The sequence below is a fragment of the Hemibagrus wyckioides genome, linkage group LG11, assembly GCF_019097595.1.
Source record: "Hemibagrus wyckioides isolate EC202008001 linkage group LG11, SWU_Hwy_1.0, whole genome shotgun sequence".
NCBI classification, from domain to species: Eukaryota; Metazoa; Chordata; class Actinopteri; order Siluriformes; family Bagridae; genus Hemibagrus; species Hemibagrus wyckioides.
In genome coordinates this window covers 15,314,567-15,333,416 of record NC_080720.1, presented here as the reverse complement: position 1 = coordinate 15,333,416, position 18,850 = coordinate 15,314,567, and the positions used below count along the sequence as shown (strand labels likewise).

General features: G+C 38.3%; 2 protein-coding genes across 4 annotated transcripts; both read right to left on the bottom strand.

Moving 5' to 3' along the window:
• Positions 1–397: 397 nt before the first annotated feature.
• On the bottom strand, positions 398–9,712 carry zmynd10 (zinc finger, MYND-type containing 10). The gene is made up of 12 exons (XM_058403473.1): positions 9,511–9,712; positions 7,634–7,742; positions 7,424–7,540; positions 7,258–7,311; positions 6,635–6,787; positions 5,752–5,840; positions 5,554–5,648; positions 2,547–2,719; positions 1,588–1,713; positions 1,371–1,492; positions 1,152–1,277; positions 398–957 (listed from the first exon to the last, which is right to left on the bottom strand). The coding sequence occupies exons 1-12, from the start codon at positions 9,594–9,596 to the stop codon at positions 858–860; spliced, it is 1,350 nt and encodes a 449-aa protein (XP_058259456.1). The 5' UTR covers positions 9,597–9,712; the 3' UTR covers positions 398–857.
• A 1,925-nt stretch (positions 9,713–11,637) lies between these two features.
• Positions 11,638–18,287, bottom strand: nprl2 (NPR2 like, GATOR1 complex subunit). Of its 3 annotated transcripts, none has more exons than XM_058404194.1 (11): positions 18,155–18,287; positions 17,921–18,012; positions 16,746–16,914; positions 16,541–16,649; positions 15,543–15,679; positions 15,196–15,293; positions 15,066–15,102; positions 14,869–14,962; positions 14,135–14,249; positions 13,338–13,480; positions 11,638–13,248 (listed from the first exon to the last, which is right to left on the bottom strand). In XM_058404194.1, exons 1-11 carry the CDS (start codon positions 18,230–18,232, stop codon positions 13,181–13,183), a joined length of 1,140 nt encoding a protein of 379 aa, XP_058260177.1. In that variant the 5' UTR covers positions 18,233–18,287; the 3' UTR covers positions 11,638–13,180. The 3 variants fall into 3 exon arrangements, with proteins under 3 accessions (XP_058260177.1, XP_058260179.1, XP_058260180.1); XM_058404196.1 differs by having other exon boundaries at positions 17,968–18,012; positions 18,155–18,249; XM_058404197.1 differs by lacking the exon at positions 17,921–18,012 and having other exon boundaries at positions 18,155–18,264.
• Between the last annotated feature and the right edge of the window lie 563 nt (positions 18,288–18,850).

Below are 18,850 nucleotides of genomic sequence, written 5' to 3'. Positions count from 1 at the left end.
AGGCTCTTCTACATCACGATACCCGTCTGCGATAATGCTCGGAGTGAAAACAGAAAGGTTCACTGTCATCACTTCGCTGGAAGAAAGTTGCGCGTGAACACGCCCTGACTTCTTGACGAGTTTCCATGTCATAGTGTCTTGTAGCTACATTTTCTTTAATCCAATGAGGTGTGAATTACTGCCACATCTGCAAAAAAAAAATTCCCTTGATCGCTGCAGTGCAGAATGTAACGCAATTGCGGAGTTTGAACCACTTCCTGAGAGCTTGTGAGGGTGTATTCAGTCGCTCCTCCTTGGGTTATTTACCCCGGACACCCCTTCTCCCCTTAGCCACTAGCATGCAAATGGGCATGCCTTTTTAAATGAGGCCGACATGCTTACAATCAGTGAAGCATGCGTTGCTGTATTTTTGGAAGAGTGCTCAAAAGTCAGTCTCTCTCTCTCTCTCTCTCTCTTTCTCTCTCTGTGTGTGTGTGAAGGTTTACGCTTGATACTGTTTAACAGCGTTACAAGCACAAAGGAGCAAGATGCTCAGAAAACCCAACACTGACTTCAGTTTTTACATATAAACAAGACACATAAATGGTCCTCATACCGACAAATTTCCTTTTAATTTTTAAACAAACAATTCTCAGTACTTCTAAAGTTCAATATAAATTCCTGCAGTTAATGCAGTCACACACAAGCTCCGGTTACTACACTAAATCGTAGCTCCAACGCTTCCACAATCCACATCAACACCATAGCAACCCAAGCTATAGGTCATTCAGACATTCTGGCATTTACAGTCATTTTATTCCTCCGAACTCTGAAAATGAAGTCTTTGTCTCTTTCCTATCAGTAAGGGGTGGAGGCCCTCAGGTCTTGATGTTCAGCTCCTTCTGTAGTTTCTCTGTGGCTTCTGACAACATCTGGCACGCAAGTTTGTGCTTGGGCCAGTGCTTCACTTGGCATTCTCTGTGAAGAAACACATTTCTTCATTACAGAGTAGTCTAGAGTTAAATGAAGGCACAATTTTTGATGGTGAATAATTGTACAAATTTATAACATTTATAACAATTTAATATTCATAATGCATGTTACAATAATATGTATACTTTTTTGAAGCTATAATTATTATTTATTGAGTGTGTTAAGCTGATGTATGACACCTGTTGCAGTACCACTCTCCCTGGCAGCGGGAGCAACGCTTGACCGCGACCGCTCCACATGCACCACATTTTGGTTTGTCTGGGATGAGACACTCCATAACATCAAGATTATAAGTCTCTGCCAGCCTGTTGAATGCACACACACACACACACTCAATTGAGACAAGTCCCAAGGTGAAATGATACTGGACTGCAAAACTTTTAAACTAAATCTCTTACCTATTTGCTTGTCCTCTCAGCTCACTCTCAGATGGGTTGAACACATTCTTCACTTGGTGTTTAGCTATGGCTTTCCACTTTCCAGAATTCTCTGCAATTATCTCATTCCAGATCTCCGGTACCTACATGTATGTGGTGTATTAACCATAGTTGTCAGATAATGAATGTTATTTTGTAGACATAAATGCTGAAACACAGCACAGCGTGTGTATGCTACCTGCTCAAGGATAAGGTCTTTTTTTGGAGGTGCAGGGTCTGTAACAGCTAAGTGGCTGAGGAAACGCTGAAGATCAGCAAGGTTTGGCAGCTGATCGATAACAACCTCTGTCAAAAATCCGCGCAGCTACAAACACCCAAACAAACACACAACCAAGAAGAACCAATGATTATCATAAAAATAAAAAGTTGAGTAAATATGTTTGCATGATTTGTCTTATTGGGGGAAAAAACAATAAAGTAAATGCACAACTGTAGTATGATCTTTAAAGACAGACTGGATGAATAAAAGAATAACAAGAAGGGAAAATATGACAACAGGATAAAGAGGGGAAACAGTGCTAAAAATAAAATACAGCAGCCCCACACGTGGTGTTATACTTATCAGCATAAAGAAAGATCAGATAATCCTTCAGTAGACAATGACTTGGCACAGGATGAGAACAACATTCAGACATCATATCCTGAAGGATGTTGATGATAAGATAAGGCTAATAATGTTCAGGAGGACAAGAAGTGGTCTCATTTACTCTCACTTTTCCAATATGGTATTATAGGATATTGATTAGTATGAGCGCATGTTGTTAAATGTGATATGGATAAAACGTTATTGACTACACTGTATTTGTGTGTGTGTGTCTGTACTTGTAAGGGAATACAAGGGGATTCTGCATAGCGCCACTCTTCCACCTATTTATGAATTACCATGAGTTGGTAGAATTTAGCTTGTAGGACATACACTGATCAGGCATATCTGACAGTATCAAAAGTGGTCCAAAGAAAAGGAACAGTGGTGAACCTGCGACAGGGTCATGGGCCGAGGCTCATTGATGCATGTGGGGAGCGAAGCCTGGCCTGTGTGGTCCGATCCAACAGACAAGTTACTGTTGCTCAAACTACTGAAGAATGCGGTGGTCATAATGTTATGCCTGACTGGTGTAAGTACTTGCTATGCTGTACCTTTAAGAGCTGGTTTTTGTTGAAATTGTTGAAATCATATTTCCTCTGGCAGTCTGGTTTAAGCAGTAGATTCAGCAAAGCAATCCACACCTGCCCTTCCAGTTTGGTCATTTTTAACATGTCCTCTGCAGGGATCTCTCTCCACTTCCCACCTTCGTACTTCTGCAGCTTACCTACAGAGGGAGACAAAGCCGAATCATCACAGAGACAATGATTATATTTAAGTAGGCTAAGTAGTTATTAGTATGCTAGTGGATATTTATTAGAGGAGTGGATGTTTATTTAGGCCATTTCTTTTTCCTTTCCTGGACATTTTATCTGGAAATAGGTGGAGTAGCCAGTAGCCTGAGAATCCTGCATTCACAGGCTTTATTGTCATCTTTCCCATTTTCATTTTGCAGGAAGTCAATTCAGGAAGTAGACATGCCCTAATGCTTTCTTTTTTACTAATAAGACAAAGTATATTAGTGTTAAATCTTCTAGTATGTGACATTGGAACAGATATGTGGCATGTTGTTGACAACAACATTTTTTCTGTGTATGTAAAACTAAATTAATAAGTTTATAACATGTTTCACAGTTTTTCCTCCCATTCACAGAATTTCCTCCCATTTTTTTCAATCTTACACAATTTATTCTGCCAGACCAAGACATAGTTGGAAGATGGATATAATAAATAAATAAATGGCAATAACTGCAGAATGATGCCAATAGCAATGTGAGAAATAGACCTTGGAGCTAAAGGAATACAGTGATGTGAACAATAGATATGGCAGGAAAGCGCAAGAGGAAGAAAAACTTAAGCTGCTTTGCAGGAACAGAAACAGGAAGAATGCTCAGTTCCTAAGCTCTCTAGAAAGGGAAGAGTGAGCACCACTAATGGATTGTAATGCAGAGCAGTGTGACAAAGGTGACAGCACAGAAGGCATGAGTTAAATTCTAGAGCTGTTAGCAAAATGTAACTGCATAGTAAGTTCTCAAAGAATTGTAGTATATCTACATCACATATTTGAGTAATGAGTCCAGTTCAAGGAAGAATGTTGATAGCCAGCAGTCAGAGTATTCTAGTGAGCAGCAGTAAATTAGTTAATACAGTTCACACACTCATCATTCAAATACAAAGGCATTTTACTTTGTCTTTCTGTTGAAATTTATTTTAAACATGTGTCACTAGTTTTATTATTGTATGTTGCTCAATTATAGCATACTTATACAAATGTAAATACATTTAAACTGTTAAAAAATACTGATTGATGGATCTAGTGTCTTAACTCTACCCCAAAGTCTCAAAAATCAATACTACCGAGCTACTGGCAAACCTTTATTTACGGCACTCGCTACAATCAGATGAGACAAATCACTATCCTGAGTTCTCATACTGTGCCATGATCTATTTCCTGATTTCTTCTATATATGTCATATTTTATGGTTTCAGATCTAAATTTCACACGAGACTAATATAACCTGAGCCAACAGAAACTAAATGATTTTCTTTTAATGAAGAGTAAGGACTTGGTCACTTATTTGCTCCAATTAACAATTATTAATTAACCAATTCAGAGAATTTATGAATTTTAGAATGGGTTCAGTCAGACTAGGCATACCTTTAGACATTCAACAGAACTTTTACAGCAGTGTACAATAGGCTAAAAGGTCTCAACAAGCAGCTCACTATGATCCATCCAAAATAAATTCTGGAGAAATTTTCTGAAATATAAGTAAACAAATAATAAATAGATAAGTAAATAAATAAGGCCTGAGACTCCAGCAAACCACAGTGTGTGCTATTGTCTCCAAATTGAGAACATTAGGAACAGTCTTGGATCTTCGCAGAAGGAGTAAGTCCTTCAAGAATGCATCCATGACTCATCCAGGAAGTCACAAAAGAACCATATGAACTAAGGAACTGCAGGCACTGCTCACCTCTTCATAATTCCACCATTAAAAAGATATTGTGTAATGATAGTATAAGCTAAAGGTGGCACAGCAAATTAAGTTGAAAGGCAATCACTTTTTCACATAAGTGATATCGGGGTTACATAACATTTTTCCTTAATAAACAAAAATGAACATTTAAAAACTGTGTGTTTGTGTCTCCTCATGTTGTCTATGTCCTTGTTACATTTTATATTTTGATCTGAAACTATTTAGTGTGACAGATAATAAAGAATATCAGGTGAGGGCAAATACTTTTACATGGTATTGATGTTATAGCGACACAATGATCAGGCATAACATTATGACCACCTGCCTAATATTGTGTTGGTCCCCCTTTTGCTGCCAAAACAGCCCTGACCCGTCATGCACTGTGTATTCTGACACCTTTCTATCAGAACCATCATTAACGTCTTCAGAAATTTGAGCAACAGTAGATCGTCTGTTGGATCGGATCACACGGGCCTGCCTTCACTCTACACGTGCAACAATGAGCCTTGGCTGCCCATGACCCTGTTCACCACTGTTCCTTTCTTGGACCACTTTTGACAGATACTAACCACTGCAGACCGGGAACACCCCACAAGAGCTGCAGTTTTGGAGATGCTCTGATCCAGACGTCTGGCCATCACAATTTGGCCCTTGTCAAACTCGCACAAATCCTTACGCTTGCCCATTTTTCCTGCTTCTAACACATCAACTTTGAGGACAAAATGTTCTATTGCTGCCTAATATATCCCACCCACTAACAGGTGCCATGATGAGGAGATAATCAGTGTTATTCACTTCACCTCTCAGTGTTAAGCCTGATTGGTGTATAAACCTGAATGACTCCAAATATTATTAGAGCTACAAATTAAGATGAGTTTTAATTTTAATTTTAATTATAATGTGTTTAAGTTAAAAATTCAGAGGAAAATATCAATAAATAGCCTAATATAGTTGCACTTCTGTAAATAACAAGTCTATTAATTGAATAGTTACGTTTATTAATCTGTACTGAGTTTATATGTACTTACTGTTAACGTGAAAAAAAAAAAAATAGAATTGAAGAACCCCTGCTGTTACTAACCTCCAGATTTACGGCTCCAGGGACTATGTTCTACAAGTTGAACCAGCACGCAGGGCAGGTTATGAGTATTCAGCATCCTCGTGAGAACACTCATACTGTGTTGAACAGAACAATAAGCAGAATCATCATTAAACAGCCATTAGCACTAGGTTGCATATTGTTTTGAACAAGCCTAAAAGCAATATGTAGGTCTCCCACCTCTCTACGTGATCCGTAATGTAGCGTAGCACAGAGAGAGCCTTGAGAGAGAGCTCAAATTCTAATGCTGCGCTTTGATTTTGCAGATCCTGTAAAGATAACCAGATAACCATAATGATATGAATGTATTAGCTTGTACATACAACGATCAGGATTAACATTATGACAACCTGCCTAATATTGTGTTGATCCCCCTTTTATTGCCAAAACAGCCCTGACCCATCATGCACTGTGTATTCTGACACCTTTCTATCAGAACCAGCATTAACTCCTTCAGCAAGTTGAGCAACAGTAGCTCGTCTGTTGGATCAGATCACACGGGCCAGCCTTCACTCTCCATGTGCATCAATGAACCTTGGCCGCCCATGACCCTGTCGCCGGTTCACCACTGTTCCTTTCTTGGACCACTTTTGATAGATACTGACCACTGCAGACCGGGAACACCCCACAAGAGCTGCAGTTTTGGAGATGCTCTGATCCAGTTGTCTAGCAATCTGGCCCTTGTCAAACTCCCTCAAATCCTTATGCATGTCCATTTTTCCTGCTTCTAACACATCAACTTTGAGGACAAAATGTTCACTTGCTGCCTAATATATCCCACCCACTAACAGGTGCCATGATGGGGAGATAATCATACCCTTCACCTCTCAGTGATCATAATGTTATGGCTGAGAGGTGTAGATTTCAAATTTATGAAGTGTGAAATATCCAGAATGGTGTTGCAAGTCACATGTTTCCTATTTGCTGTAGTGTACAATACAATACAAGTTTTTTTTGTAAATAAGGAATAATTCATCAATGATCAACCAAGCTGTGTTTGATAATGGTTAAAATTCAGAAAAATTAAGATGTTTTTTTTGGAACACCATTTTAGCTCCTTTACCTGTACAGTGTTCATGTCTGAGACCTCTGTCTGTGAGGTTCTGTCTTCAGTGGGGATTTCTCCCCGGGCACAGCGCCCTGCCAGCAGAGTCAATTTGCGATGGCAGTAATCGACAAGGTCCACAACAGCATCCTCTGCTGCCTCGCATGATTCCTACAACATCCCAAACATTAACATACACAACTTCACATCTACTTAGTCCCTGTTTTAAATTCAACAGGATATGTTGTAGTCAGGTTCGGTAAAGATCATATGCATTGTTTCTCTTTTTTTGTTACATGTCACTAATATATAAATAATGTATACTTAATATTTAAGAAGTTAAATAAACATATTAAACTTATTAAAATCAATGGACAGTTGTTTTTAATTAAAAAAAAAAATCAAACAAATGAAAAAGTGTATCTATGTAGTTCTTTAGGGAAAAGCCAACATCCTTTAAATAAATTAATTTTACTTAATTCTTTGAGAAATAGTTTTTTTTATTCACAAATTCATTCTAATCACTCAGGTGAAAAAGGCTGCAGGTTTTTGAGCCTATTCTAGTGCAAAGATAATATCGAAAATGTCCTGAAAAATAAAATCACCCAAAAAAAACCCTGATGAAATGAATAGAAACTTACTTTATGATATAAGATAGTCTCCAACAGATTTATGATTGTAGCTTCATGGTGAATCTAAGAACAGAGAAAAGAATCATAATTTAATTATTATAAAAAGGCAAGAATTTAATTATCATTAGTTTTAATGTGAAACTTTATTTTCAAGAGTTTGGAAATGTGCACATACCACCATATACAGTGGAAAGGTGCTCTTTGGGCTGAAGTCCTGGAGCTTGCAGAGGATAGGGAACACTTTCTGCTTCCAAACTTCAACGAGTATCATTCCATGAACCAGTGTAGGAATCTGCACAAAAACACATTCTCCAAATATCACTTAATATTACCCTGTAACTGTCAACATTACAGAGACTCAGAACAGCCACTTCACTTGAGTTACCTTTTCAAGTGACACCAAAAGGTCTTTGATAAACTCCTCTTGATTAGCACTGGCATGAAGAATAGCTTGCATATTGAGTTTCTCAATGTATTCGTGCTGCCGAAACCACCTATTGCAGAGAATATGTTTAGAATATAAGTATCTATAGTATCCAAGTAATCTGACTGTTAAGGGTTACATGAACAAACACTACCTCAACATTTTGAATTAAATAAATTTCAGTAAGCGAGTACATGAAAACATATTGTGGTGAAGCAAAATGTAAGAAAACATTTAATTACTTGCCCCCCGTCATTTACTGTCTAGATTTATTTCTCAACTTCTTGCTTGCTTTTTTATTCCAGCACTATAGATAATATTTGATGTAGTTCCCATTTTCATCATTTCTTAATATGTCAATAGGCAAGTGTGTAAAATGACTCTTAAACCACAAAAACAGTACTAGCAAATTCAGACAATACTGAATTTCACTAGAAATCTGGAAATAGTAAAATGTCCTGGCTAAGCTTGCTTTGTTGTCCCTGTGGTTCTTAAGGGGGGTCAGGGGACACCCTAATTCTCTGAAACATTGCTGGGGAAATGTGATTATTATTATTATTATTATTATTATTATTATTATTATTATTAATAATAATAATAATAATAATGTTATTTTATTAATAAAGCTGTTAGATTTACACTATATTTCCAAATGTTTTGGGACACCCCTCCAAATCATTGAATTCAGGTGTTTGTTTTTCAGGGGTTGGTTTCGGCCCCTTAGTTCCAGTGAAAGGAACTCTGAATGCTTCAGCATACCAAGACATTTTGGTCAATTTCATGCTCCCAACTTTGTGGGAACAGTTTGAGGATGACCCCTTCCTGTTCCAACATGACTGTACACCAGTGCACAAAGCAAGGTCCATAAAGACATGGATGAGGGAGTTTGGTGTGGAGGAACTTGAGCACACAGAGTCCTGACCTCAACCTGATAGAACACTTTTGGGATGAATTAGAGCGGAGATTGTGAGCCAGGCCTTCTCGTCCAACATCGGTGCCTAACCTCACCAATTCTCTTCCCAGAAGAGGTGAAGCTGTTATACTCCATATTATATTCCTGTGCATGTAAAGGCAGGCGTCACAGTTTTGGAATGGCTCATTCGCAGGCCAGTCTAGTTCCGCCACACCAAACTCTCTCATCCATGTCTTTATGGACCTTGCTTTGTGCACTGGTGTAGTCATGTTGCAACAGGAAGGGGTCATCGCCAAACTGTTCCCACAAAGTTGGGAGCATGAAATTGTCCAAAATGTCTTGGTATGCTGAAGTATTAAGAGTTCCTAACTAAGGGGCCAAGCCCAACTCCTGAAAAACAACACCTGAATGCATTGATTTGGAGGGGTGTCCCAAACATTTGTCAGTATAGTGTATAATCAGGTTCTTTTACTGTAGTTATTAAACTGTTTGGCTGTACATTTGCCCTGAATGGATTTCATTCAAACCTCACTAACTCAAAAATAAATAGTCCTATAAATAATGTCAGCATGTCCTTAATGTATTCTGTGTGTGAAAAGTTCAGGAAACTCTACGGCTGCAAGAAATATGCAATAATAATAATAATAATAATAATAATAATAATAATAATAATAATAATAATAATAATGCACACATTTAATCAGTGTTCATGAAATAACCCTCTACTGATGGGGTCAGTGGGTTTTATTTTCACTGTTAAAGGAGTCCCAGGCTACCAAAACTTTAAGTGTTAGAAGAGGTCTACCAGAGTGATCAAATATTACACGACGAAAATAAACTTTAACCCAGATGTTAAACAGATGTTAAACAGGGATATAACAGACCCAGCAACTGCTAAGAGTAGTAACTAGCTGCTAAAGCTCACCTGGGGCTCCCAACGTCGCGCAGTGAAACTCTCTCCAAACCTTGGATGTAACCTTCAGCCTCTCCGTGCAGGAGCAGTGTGTCCATAATGATTCGCGTACAGTGTAACACAGGTACCTAATAAAATAGCTTAAAGTTCTTCTTTTATTTCTACTACGAAGAACAACGCTGCTTACTTCAAGCAGGCGGCGAAGCCTGGTTACTATGGCAATAAGAGTACACATAGACACGCACGCGCACTCACTCACACACACACACACACACAAGTTGAAAGGAAAGGGCGATACCACCATTTTCTCCCCAAGTTTTAGATCGATATTAATGTATACCAATGTATACTAATACTACTAATGTATACTAGTTTATACACTTTTGGTGTGTATGTAAAGAGGAAATTTGGCATGAGGCAGGGTGCACTCCCATCGCAGATACAAACCTCGTACTAACCAGTAAGCCACCGTGTTTCAATATTGTTGCACTATTTCTAGGTCACTATTAAAATGTAAGCGAATTGGTGATTGTTGACCCTGCTAACTGCTTTGTACACAGTGTGAGATATTCTGTGAGTCTTATTACTTCCATTGAAGCACGTGCTCAGAAGTGTGATAGAAAAATATCAGTGAGAATCAAGGGGAAGGTGTATATGACAGTGGTGAGACCGGGCCATGCTGTATGCTTTTAGAGACAGTGTCTGAGGAAGAGACAGGAGTCAGAGCTGGAGGTAGCAGAGCTGAAGATGTTGAGGTTCTCTTTGGGAGAGACAAGGTTGAACAGGATTTCTGGAGTTGTGGATGCACCAAATACTAAGAAATTCTGAAATTCAAGTTCTTTTCACTTAATCATTTGTAATGAAAATCTTTGAGCTAGAAGAAAATAGAATACAAACATGTATTGTTCTCAGACCTTTGAACCACACTGTATGTGTGAGATTGGCTTTGATATCATTTATAATACATATACATTCATACTCTCTCTCTCTCTCTCTCTCTAAAGGTGTACATCTTTTTATTATTAGTACACGACTCAGAGTCCTGTCACATGCAAAAGATTGCAGAAGACACTGCTACTGTGGGCTGTATCAGGAGGGGACAGGAGGAGTACAGAAAACTGATCCAGGACTTGCATGGTGTGACTTTAAGCATCTGCACCTTAACACCACAAAGATGGTCGTGGACTTCAGGAGGCCCAGGCCTCAGATGGAGCATGTTACCATCAACAGTGACTGTGTGGAGTTTGTTAAGACTTACAAATAATTGGAGTATAGCTGTATGATAGAATGGGCTGGACTTCCAACACTGATGTTCTGTGCAGGAGAGAACAGAGCCGGCTGAAGGCTGGCGTACTTCAACATCTGCAAAAAGCTGCTGCAGATGTACTATCAGACTGTTGTGGCAAGTTCCCTCTTCTATGCTGCAGTGTGCTGGGGATGCAGCATCAAGAAGAAGGATGCCTCACGTCTGGACAAGCTGGTGAGGCAGGCAGGCTCGATTGTGGGCTCAGAACTGGACAGCCTGACATCAGTGGTAGAGAGATGGCTGCTGAGCAGGCTCCTGTCAATCATGAAAAATCCGCTGCATCCACTGCACAGCATAATATCCAGACAGAGGAGCAGCTTCAGTGGCAGGTTGCTGTCACTGCCCTGCTCCACTGACAGACTGAGGAGGTCGTTCCTCCCCCAAGCAGTTCCTCTTTAACTGCATTTGGGGGTTTTTTTTGGTCAGTGCTGACATTACTCACTGTCCTGATCTGTACTACAAACTGTACACTATGCACTGTACACTCCGGTTTGCACAGGGCTCTTCAATACACTCAGATTTACACAGGACTCGTTGAAAACAAGCAGTTTTTGCACATACCCAAATTTTGCACATTACCTTTTTATCTCTTGTAACTTAAAAATTCTAGTATTTTGTGATTTTTTGTTATATCTTTTATTTTATTTTTTATTTATTACCTTATTACATATGTTTGTGTTTCTGCTGGAAGTTCTAATTGTGTCATTAGGATGAATAAAGTAAGTAAGATTGCGCTTTATGGTGCCCTGCCCTAATTAAATATCCAGACTTTTACTGTTAACAGTTAAAATAATTTAAAGAAAATCACTTACCTGTGAACAAAATTTCATTTAAAACTGCTAATATGTTGTCTGAACATATTTATTTCACATATCACATATTTGTTTACACCTTTATAGATTATGTACATACAAGTGCTGAAACTCTGCACATTTCAGCACTCATAAAAACATAGGAAATCAAATATTCTTGAAGTACTAGAATTTTCTAGTCCAAAAGTAAGTTGCCATTTTCAGAAAACACAAGGGGATGGCTTCAAATATGCACATATGTCAAAACTAAAGAGTCAGAAAACTGCTCACAGGATGAATGTTTCAAAAACTGTAGTTTCTAGATACTAGGTGAAGACCATAACTTAATTTTCTTAAAGAAGGTTAGAAATGAGAGCAACAATTTCCTATCAAAAAGGTGGAGAAAATGGAAACTTGTGCATGGAATGTACACTTCTTAAGCACTTTATCAGGAACACCCATCCACCTACTCATTCATGGAGTTATTTAATCAGCCAATCGTGTTGCAGCAGTGCAATGCTTAAAATCATGCAAATATGGGCCTGCAGCTTTGGGAAATTTTGGTTCACATAAAGCATCTGAATGAGGAAAGACTTTGAATTTAATCATGACATGGTTGTTGGTGCCAGACCGGCTTGTTTGAGTATTTCAGAAACTGCTGATCTCTTTGGATTTTCACAGACAACAGTCTCTAGAGTTTATACAGAATGTGCTGAAAGGCAAAAACAACATCTAGTAAGTGACAGCTCTTTTGGTGGCAATGCCTTGTTTATCAGAGGTCTGAGGAAAAGGGACAGATTAGTTCAGGCCTAAAATAATCGCTCTTTATATCTGTGGTGAGCAAAAAATCAACGTCTCACCCTTGATTTAGATGGGGTACAACAGTAGAAGACCTTATCTGGCCATATTACTCTGACCTCTTTCATTAACATTTCCACAAACAGAGCTGTTACTTATCTGAGTTTTTTTTTGTTGTTTTGTTTGTTTATTATTCAGAGCATTCTGAATAAACTCTAAAATCTTTTGTCTGTGAAAATCCCAGGAGATCAGCAGTTTCTAAAATACTTCAACCAGCTGGTCTGGGGTCAACCACCATGCCATGGTCAATGTCACCGAGATGTTCCTAATAAAGTGCTCAGTGAGTGTGTATATATAAGAATCCAAAGATGAACTGCAATATGTTCTTTTTGCAGACACGGTAAAATTAAAGCAAGGTACACAAAGTTTCTGTTTTTAACAAACATTTAAAAATTTTGTTCCTAAACTCTTGGGTAAACTTTAAAAAAAATCATGGGGTACCACTAGTTGTGGTTTTGTTAAACACAGTATATTTTAAAGGCATTTCTCTCAGATTTCAGTGTAAGTTAATAAATGACAAAAAAGAAATTCCCTCCAGAACCTGTTCTTTTGCCCATCTTTTCCAAGAGTGCCAATAATTCTGGTCCTGACTATATGCGTTCTTGTATTTTGTGTCAGGACCCGAGTTTATGTCACGCTGTGGTCCCACTGACTTCCACTTACTGCAGCTGCTGGTCCACTTCATCACATAACTTACTCCACAATACCATATTTCATATGACTTATTTCACTTCCAGCAGATGACAATATTAGGGTCATTTTCTAATCGCTCATCCAACTCCTTGTAACTCATTCCTGCAAACATGGACAAAAACAAAGATCTGTATTTCCTGATCTTTAAACTTTACTGCATTTTATGTCAGGAAAACAACAGAAGCACTTACCAGTTTTGCAGCAGATCTCATCATAACTGTGGCAACCAGTATAAAGTTTTGGAGGACGACTCCTCTCGTCTCGAACGACTTTAACTGGATATTTCTGCAACCGGCGAATCAGGCCCTTCATTAAACCAAACTGGATCAGCTTTCTACAATATATAAAGCATAAGCATTCATGAATGGCTGTTAACTTTCACTAAATCTAAAGTAAATATGTGTCAAGACCCAAACGAATCAACTGTCATTATTCATCTACTAATCAGATTTTGCTTAAGTAAGGAAAAAAAAGGTAATGCACAAAACCATAATTAGACAGTTATACAGCAAACTGACTGAAGAATGACAGGTTCCAGGATTAGTAAGAAACTGTGTAGTACTAGTCTCTTTAATGCTGACTTCACAGGCTATGACAATATCTTAAGTACGAGTTTCCTGCTGGGAAACTGCACATAATTGCCTCCTCAAGTTGTAATTACGACTGGGAAACTCGGAGATCATTTTGATACTGAGTGTGTGAGATGAGACGAGTCCTACCCTTTCAACATGGCAGAGGAGGGTACAGTTATGTGAACTTATTGTTTTTCTTTAACTCTAATTGAGATTTGACCATAATTCCAATTAGTCAAATTGTGTGAAAACAACATACTTGTAATTACCACTTCAGAAGTGGGAAGAAGGAAAATTCCAATCGCATAGCAAGGCAGCATAAATCAAAATTTTTCATTTAATCAATACAAACCCTTTAACCTGAATGACTGCACAATTAGTACATGTGCAAATAAAGGAACAAAAGAAACGCTCACCTCTCATCTACCCGCTGTAGTTGCTGAGCGTAACGGGAACACAAGTCACGCACTGTAGTTCCTGGAGTTAAACCACAATAAAGCTGAAAAACATCTCGGAGGCTCACTCGCTGTCCTGAAGTGCCACATAACACACACACACACACACACATAAACTGGTAAAGACTGGTAAAGACATAGGTATTACAGAGGAAAATTTGCATTTTCTAGCCCTATATAACTCTGGACTAAAACACCAGGGGCTATTCCAAATACCAAATTTAACAAATCCTACACTTTAAGTAGACTTTTGTGTCATCAATCCTAGAGCAGCAGATCAGAACATTCAACAATCAACATTAACACGAACCAAAGTGGTCATCATAGTGAACATAAAATTCCATCATCAGTGCAGTGCTGAAACAACAAGAGTTTTACAACAAAAGATCACAAAAAGATCACAATACTGAGGTCTGAGTTTGCAGACTATGAATGTGTTATCATCTTTAGTCTACGCTTCTCCTGGTCAGAGTTGCGGTGGATCCGGTTATCCCATGAACATGAAACATGAACATAAAAAAACTCGACAGAAAACTGTAACAGCACAATACTTCTGAAGGCTAACCATAATGATATGCACCAAAATATAATATTTTTGCACTTTAATTTTACAAACAGGGTACCCTGGCATGTTTAAACACACATTTCATTTTAATTTGATTAATTAAAGCGTATTTATATAGTCCCCTGCTTACCAGGTTTATTGACATAATGCAGGCATTCTTCCTGAACAGCTTTGTCATCTATCAGGCTCTGGACTTTAGGTGTTGGGCAGTAAACATTAGAATACTACAAAAATCATAGATAAGAATTAGCATGAAAAAAATATACCCACAAAAATCACACAGCCAGCAGGGTATTACTGTGATTGTTATAAATCAGTGGCACACACCTGAAATATTGACACTAGTGTTACAACTCCATAATACCTGTAAAAGAAAGTGTTTTTTTTCTGCTTAGGAATTTTAGAAAAACATAATGTGTCTAATTTTGGGTTTGCTGATCAACAGGGAAGTACTCACAGTAAGTTCTGTATGGCGATTCGTACCAAGTTCAGCTCAACATCAGCTTCAGCTGAAATCTTCTGTATGTGTCGATATCCATCGATGTAAGGCAGAATCTACAACAAAGTCCAGTGACATAACAGCAACGGTATGAGTTCTGCATAAGGAGCCATATCAGTAATACTGTCCTAATCATTTACATGATCAACTCATAAAACTGACCCAATGATCTACTGAACTGTGAGACCCACATCATTATCATACAGCAGAAACATTCAGGTTTAATATGTGTTTATATCACCATCATTTTCACCATTACTTTCCTTACTGTTTCAAATCATTTCTGAAAAAAAAAACATGTAAACCTGCTGTGTGGTGAGATCCCACTGAGATTTGATATAACGTTCCTTGGTTTGAGTGAAGACCGGAACGTCATACTCCTGCACGATGATGGGGTCTTTCCTCTGCTCAATCAGCTTCAAGTGAATTGTATTTGACTCATCTGTTAAACAGACAAAACAACATAAGAGCTTTTCACACTTGAAAATGTTAACTGTAGGAAATCTAAACCCTGTGTGAACAGAATCCTGAATTATTTTGTTTCACGGTTCACACTGCGCACACTTAACCAACAATTAATCCTGTGTATTCATAATCTGATGTTTCACACTGTAGGTTCCTAAACCCTGGCTTAACCTTCTTATTTGCATTTTTGCACTGTCGACAACCTTGAGTAAAGAAATACAGCATGTGACTACTCTAAATAACAGCCTGTCACACACTTCCATATCAGTGAGAAAAGAAAAACAAGTCCGCTGTTCTGCACCTGAGCAGTTATTAGTATCTTTCACAGCTTTCTAATTTTGTTTGGGCTTTTTAAATTTGTGATGTATTTGGCCAGGTGTTCGTTGATTCTCAGTTATTTTATTATGCTATGTACAGATTTATAGGTGATAACTCACATACTGTTTCTGCTTGGACATCTAGCCATAAGGTTCTAACCCCACATCGTTTCATACTGTACATGTCTGACACCTCAATGTGGAGTTAACACTGCAAAAGCTTCAGAGCAGAGATTGATAACCACGGGTAAAAAAAAAAAAAAAAGCAATGACACAGATTATAAATTACCAGTGTGAAACATTTCTCTACACAGGCTTAAAAGTGTGGTTTAGAATAGTGATAGCCCAGGGTCAAGTGAAGAGGTTATGACTAGCTTGGTATTTAAGGACTTGCGGCTTATTACTTGTGAAAAGCAACAATAATACTATCTAGAGTTTTAGCAATGATGACAAATATTTCAGCATAAAACAGAGATTCTGCATAAATTCAGTGTGTTCATAACAGAGAGTGTTATACACACCAATAGGGAGAGTGCAGGCTCCTGTAGCATTGAGCTCCTCGAGTAATGTCGACATGATGGGCAACAGCTTCTGTTTACTATCCTCATTTGAAATAAAGCCACTCTCCAGCTAATAAAGAGAAAGCTACATTAACACACTGTGTACTTAATTCCATTCAGCACTTTAACGTTAACACTGTCAACTGTTTTCAAAATGAAACTTCACCTCCAGAGTTGTGAGGTATTGTGAGAGTTTCTTCACTATGGGCTCAAGGGCACATGTCTTCGACTGAGCATCACACACAAAACCCAAGTTGAAGAGTAAGGCATTACGACTGTATTTTTTATGCTCAATGCACACCGGACATCCAATTAGCTTCTTATCCATTGCAGTCCTAGAAAGGTCGGAGACAACAAATGTTTTCACAAATACACAAATAACATGTAATGCATGTTATTTACAGACATTTATACCACAGCACTGCTGAACAGAAGCTGACTGATTAGTTTTCTAGTAATGCATGCATCCAGCTACTGTAACTATGCTTATTCTGTTCAGTCTTTCCTGGATTTCATGTTTTTTTCAATCACAGAAATCAATCATATCATCTGTGATTACAACAGATCTGGGATGTGTCGTGACGTAATAACAACAGACATTCAGCCTTCTTTGATTCAAGTGCATCAACATGAGTATCATAGAAACTAACACACAAAAAAAAAATCCCAAGTTGCATCACAAATTTTGAAACAAGCTGCTGCAATATCGTGCATTTTTGGCCGCAACAATCACAAATCATCTTGAAATCCTGGAGGGACTGTCTAATCTGTTATCAGTTTTATAGTAATAGCTTACACAGGATCTTGTATGGGAAACAGTTGACATAAAATCACAAAAACGTGGAAAACTGATATGGTATTTTGATATAGTCTTTAAGTTTATCTCCAGTGTGAGAGCTTTGTAACTTTTGAGTCTTCAGGTCATGCTACTTTGCTCTCTTCTGTTTCTCTGTAAAATGACGATCTGTGTTTTGTCTTATTCACTTCCAGAGAGAGAAAAAGGGAGGAGAACGGTTTACAGCTGCAATAGCAGAAGTGATAACAGGAACTAAGTTGTTTCATGGATGTGTCCACATGACTGTAAACAAATACAAGGTGTTGTAAACAAACTGCTGTGCTGTAAGTGATATAAAACACTAAGGGATGTGCTGTTATTGGAAAATAATCATCTTAGGAGTGATAATGGTGTCACACCACTCCACTGATTATTTTCCTACAGCATCACTCTTCGTTGTCTTATTCTTGTCTTATGCCTTGATCTTGCTGAATACTGAAACCCAGTGTTAGAAAACAAATCAGCAGCCCCTATGACAGCAAAAACTGGAAAAGTTGAATACATACACTGTAATGAGTTTATTCTGTAGCTCGGGTTTGGTGATAATGTATACCTGCACTGTATCAAACAACTCCCTTGATATATATTCTTCAGGAACCTGCAGTTAGAAAGTAAGAAAAAGACACCATTTAACCTCACTGACCCAGTCCGTGTAAACACACTGACAGCACAAGTCTGTTCAGCAGACCACCACATTCATTCCTTCTGCACTCTTTTTACATGCACGGGCATCTCCTCACCTGATAGGTAATTTTAGGTCCAAGTGTTGGATGAAATTCACTAAAGAATACACACTCGATTCGCTTGTTAGTGCCCATGATCGTCAATGTGTAGCAGACTGTAATAATATTGACGGAAGGAGAGAACACGAGTCTCTCAGCTCAGTGTTTCAAAATAAAAGTCCCTGAGCACGCGCTCTGTATTAAGACATCATAGGGCACGTTATACGATATGAACTTTTTGAACATCCTGTTTCAGATTTAATGCCCCACTCTTCTGTGAAGGCTTTCCAGTAAAGTGTGATGTGTGGCTACGGGAATTTGTGCGCTTTTAGCCACAAGAGTATTAATGCATTGATGCTAGATGAGGAAGATTTGTGTGCAGTCCAGTCCAGAGCAGTTCAATGCAAAGGTGTTCACTGGGGTTGAGGTCAGGACTTTTTTTTGCATGCTACTTAAGTTCATCCACACCGATTGTGGCAAAGCATGGCCTCATGGAGCTTACTTTGTACACATGGGATTTGTCAGACTGAAATATGTTTGGGCCTCTTAATTCCAGGTATTAGAAATTGTTAAAATGCAATGTTAAAATGTACAAAGTCATTCTATACATTTGTGTGCTTCCAACTTTGTGCCAATGGTTTGGAGAACAACCTGTGGTGGTTTGGTGTTCACAAACTTTTGGCCATATGATATTATACAAAATCTATAAAATAA

Excerpts from the sequence above, each read along its gene's own strand:
- zmynd10 (XM_058403473.1), bottom strand. The coding sequence starts at position 9,596 with ATGGACACACTGCTCCTGCACGGAGAGGCTGAAGGTTACATCCAAGGT. Across the intron at positions 7,541-7,633 it reads TTTTGGTGTCACTTGAAAAG|ATTCCTACACTGGTTCATGG; the intron begins GTAACTCAAGTG and ends GTTTTTGTGCAG. Across the intron at positions 5,841-6,634 it reads CAGACATGAACACTGTACAG|GATCTGCAAAATCAAAGCGC; the intron begins GTAAAGGAGCTA and ends TTATCTTTACAG.
- nprl2 (XM_058404194.1), bottom strand. The coding sequence starts at position 18,232 with ATGGGCACTAACAAGCGAATCGAGTGTGTATTCTTTAGTGAATTTCAT. Across the intron at positions 18,013-18,154 it reads GACCTAAAATTACCTATCAG|GTTCCTGAAGAATATATATC; the intron begins GTGAGGAGATGC and ends TTCTAACTGCAG. Across the intron at positions 15,103-15,195 it reads ATCGCCATACAGAACTTACT|GTATTATGGAGTTGTAACAC; the intron begins GTGAGTACTTCC and ends TTTCTTTTACAG.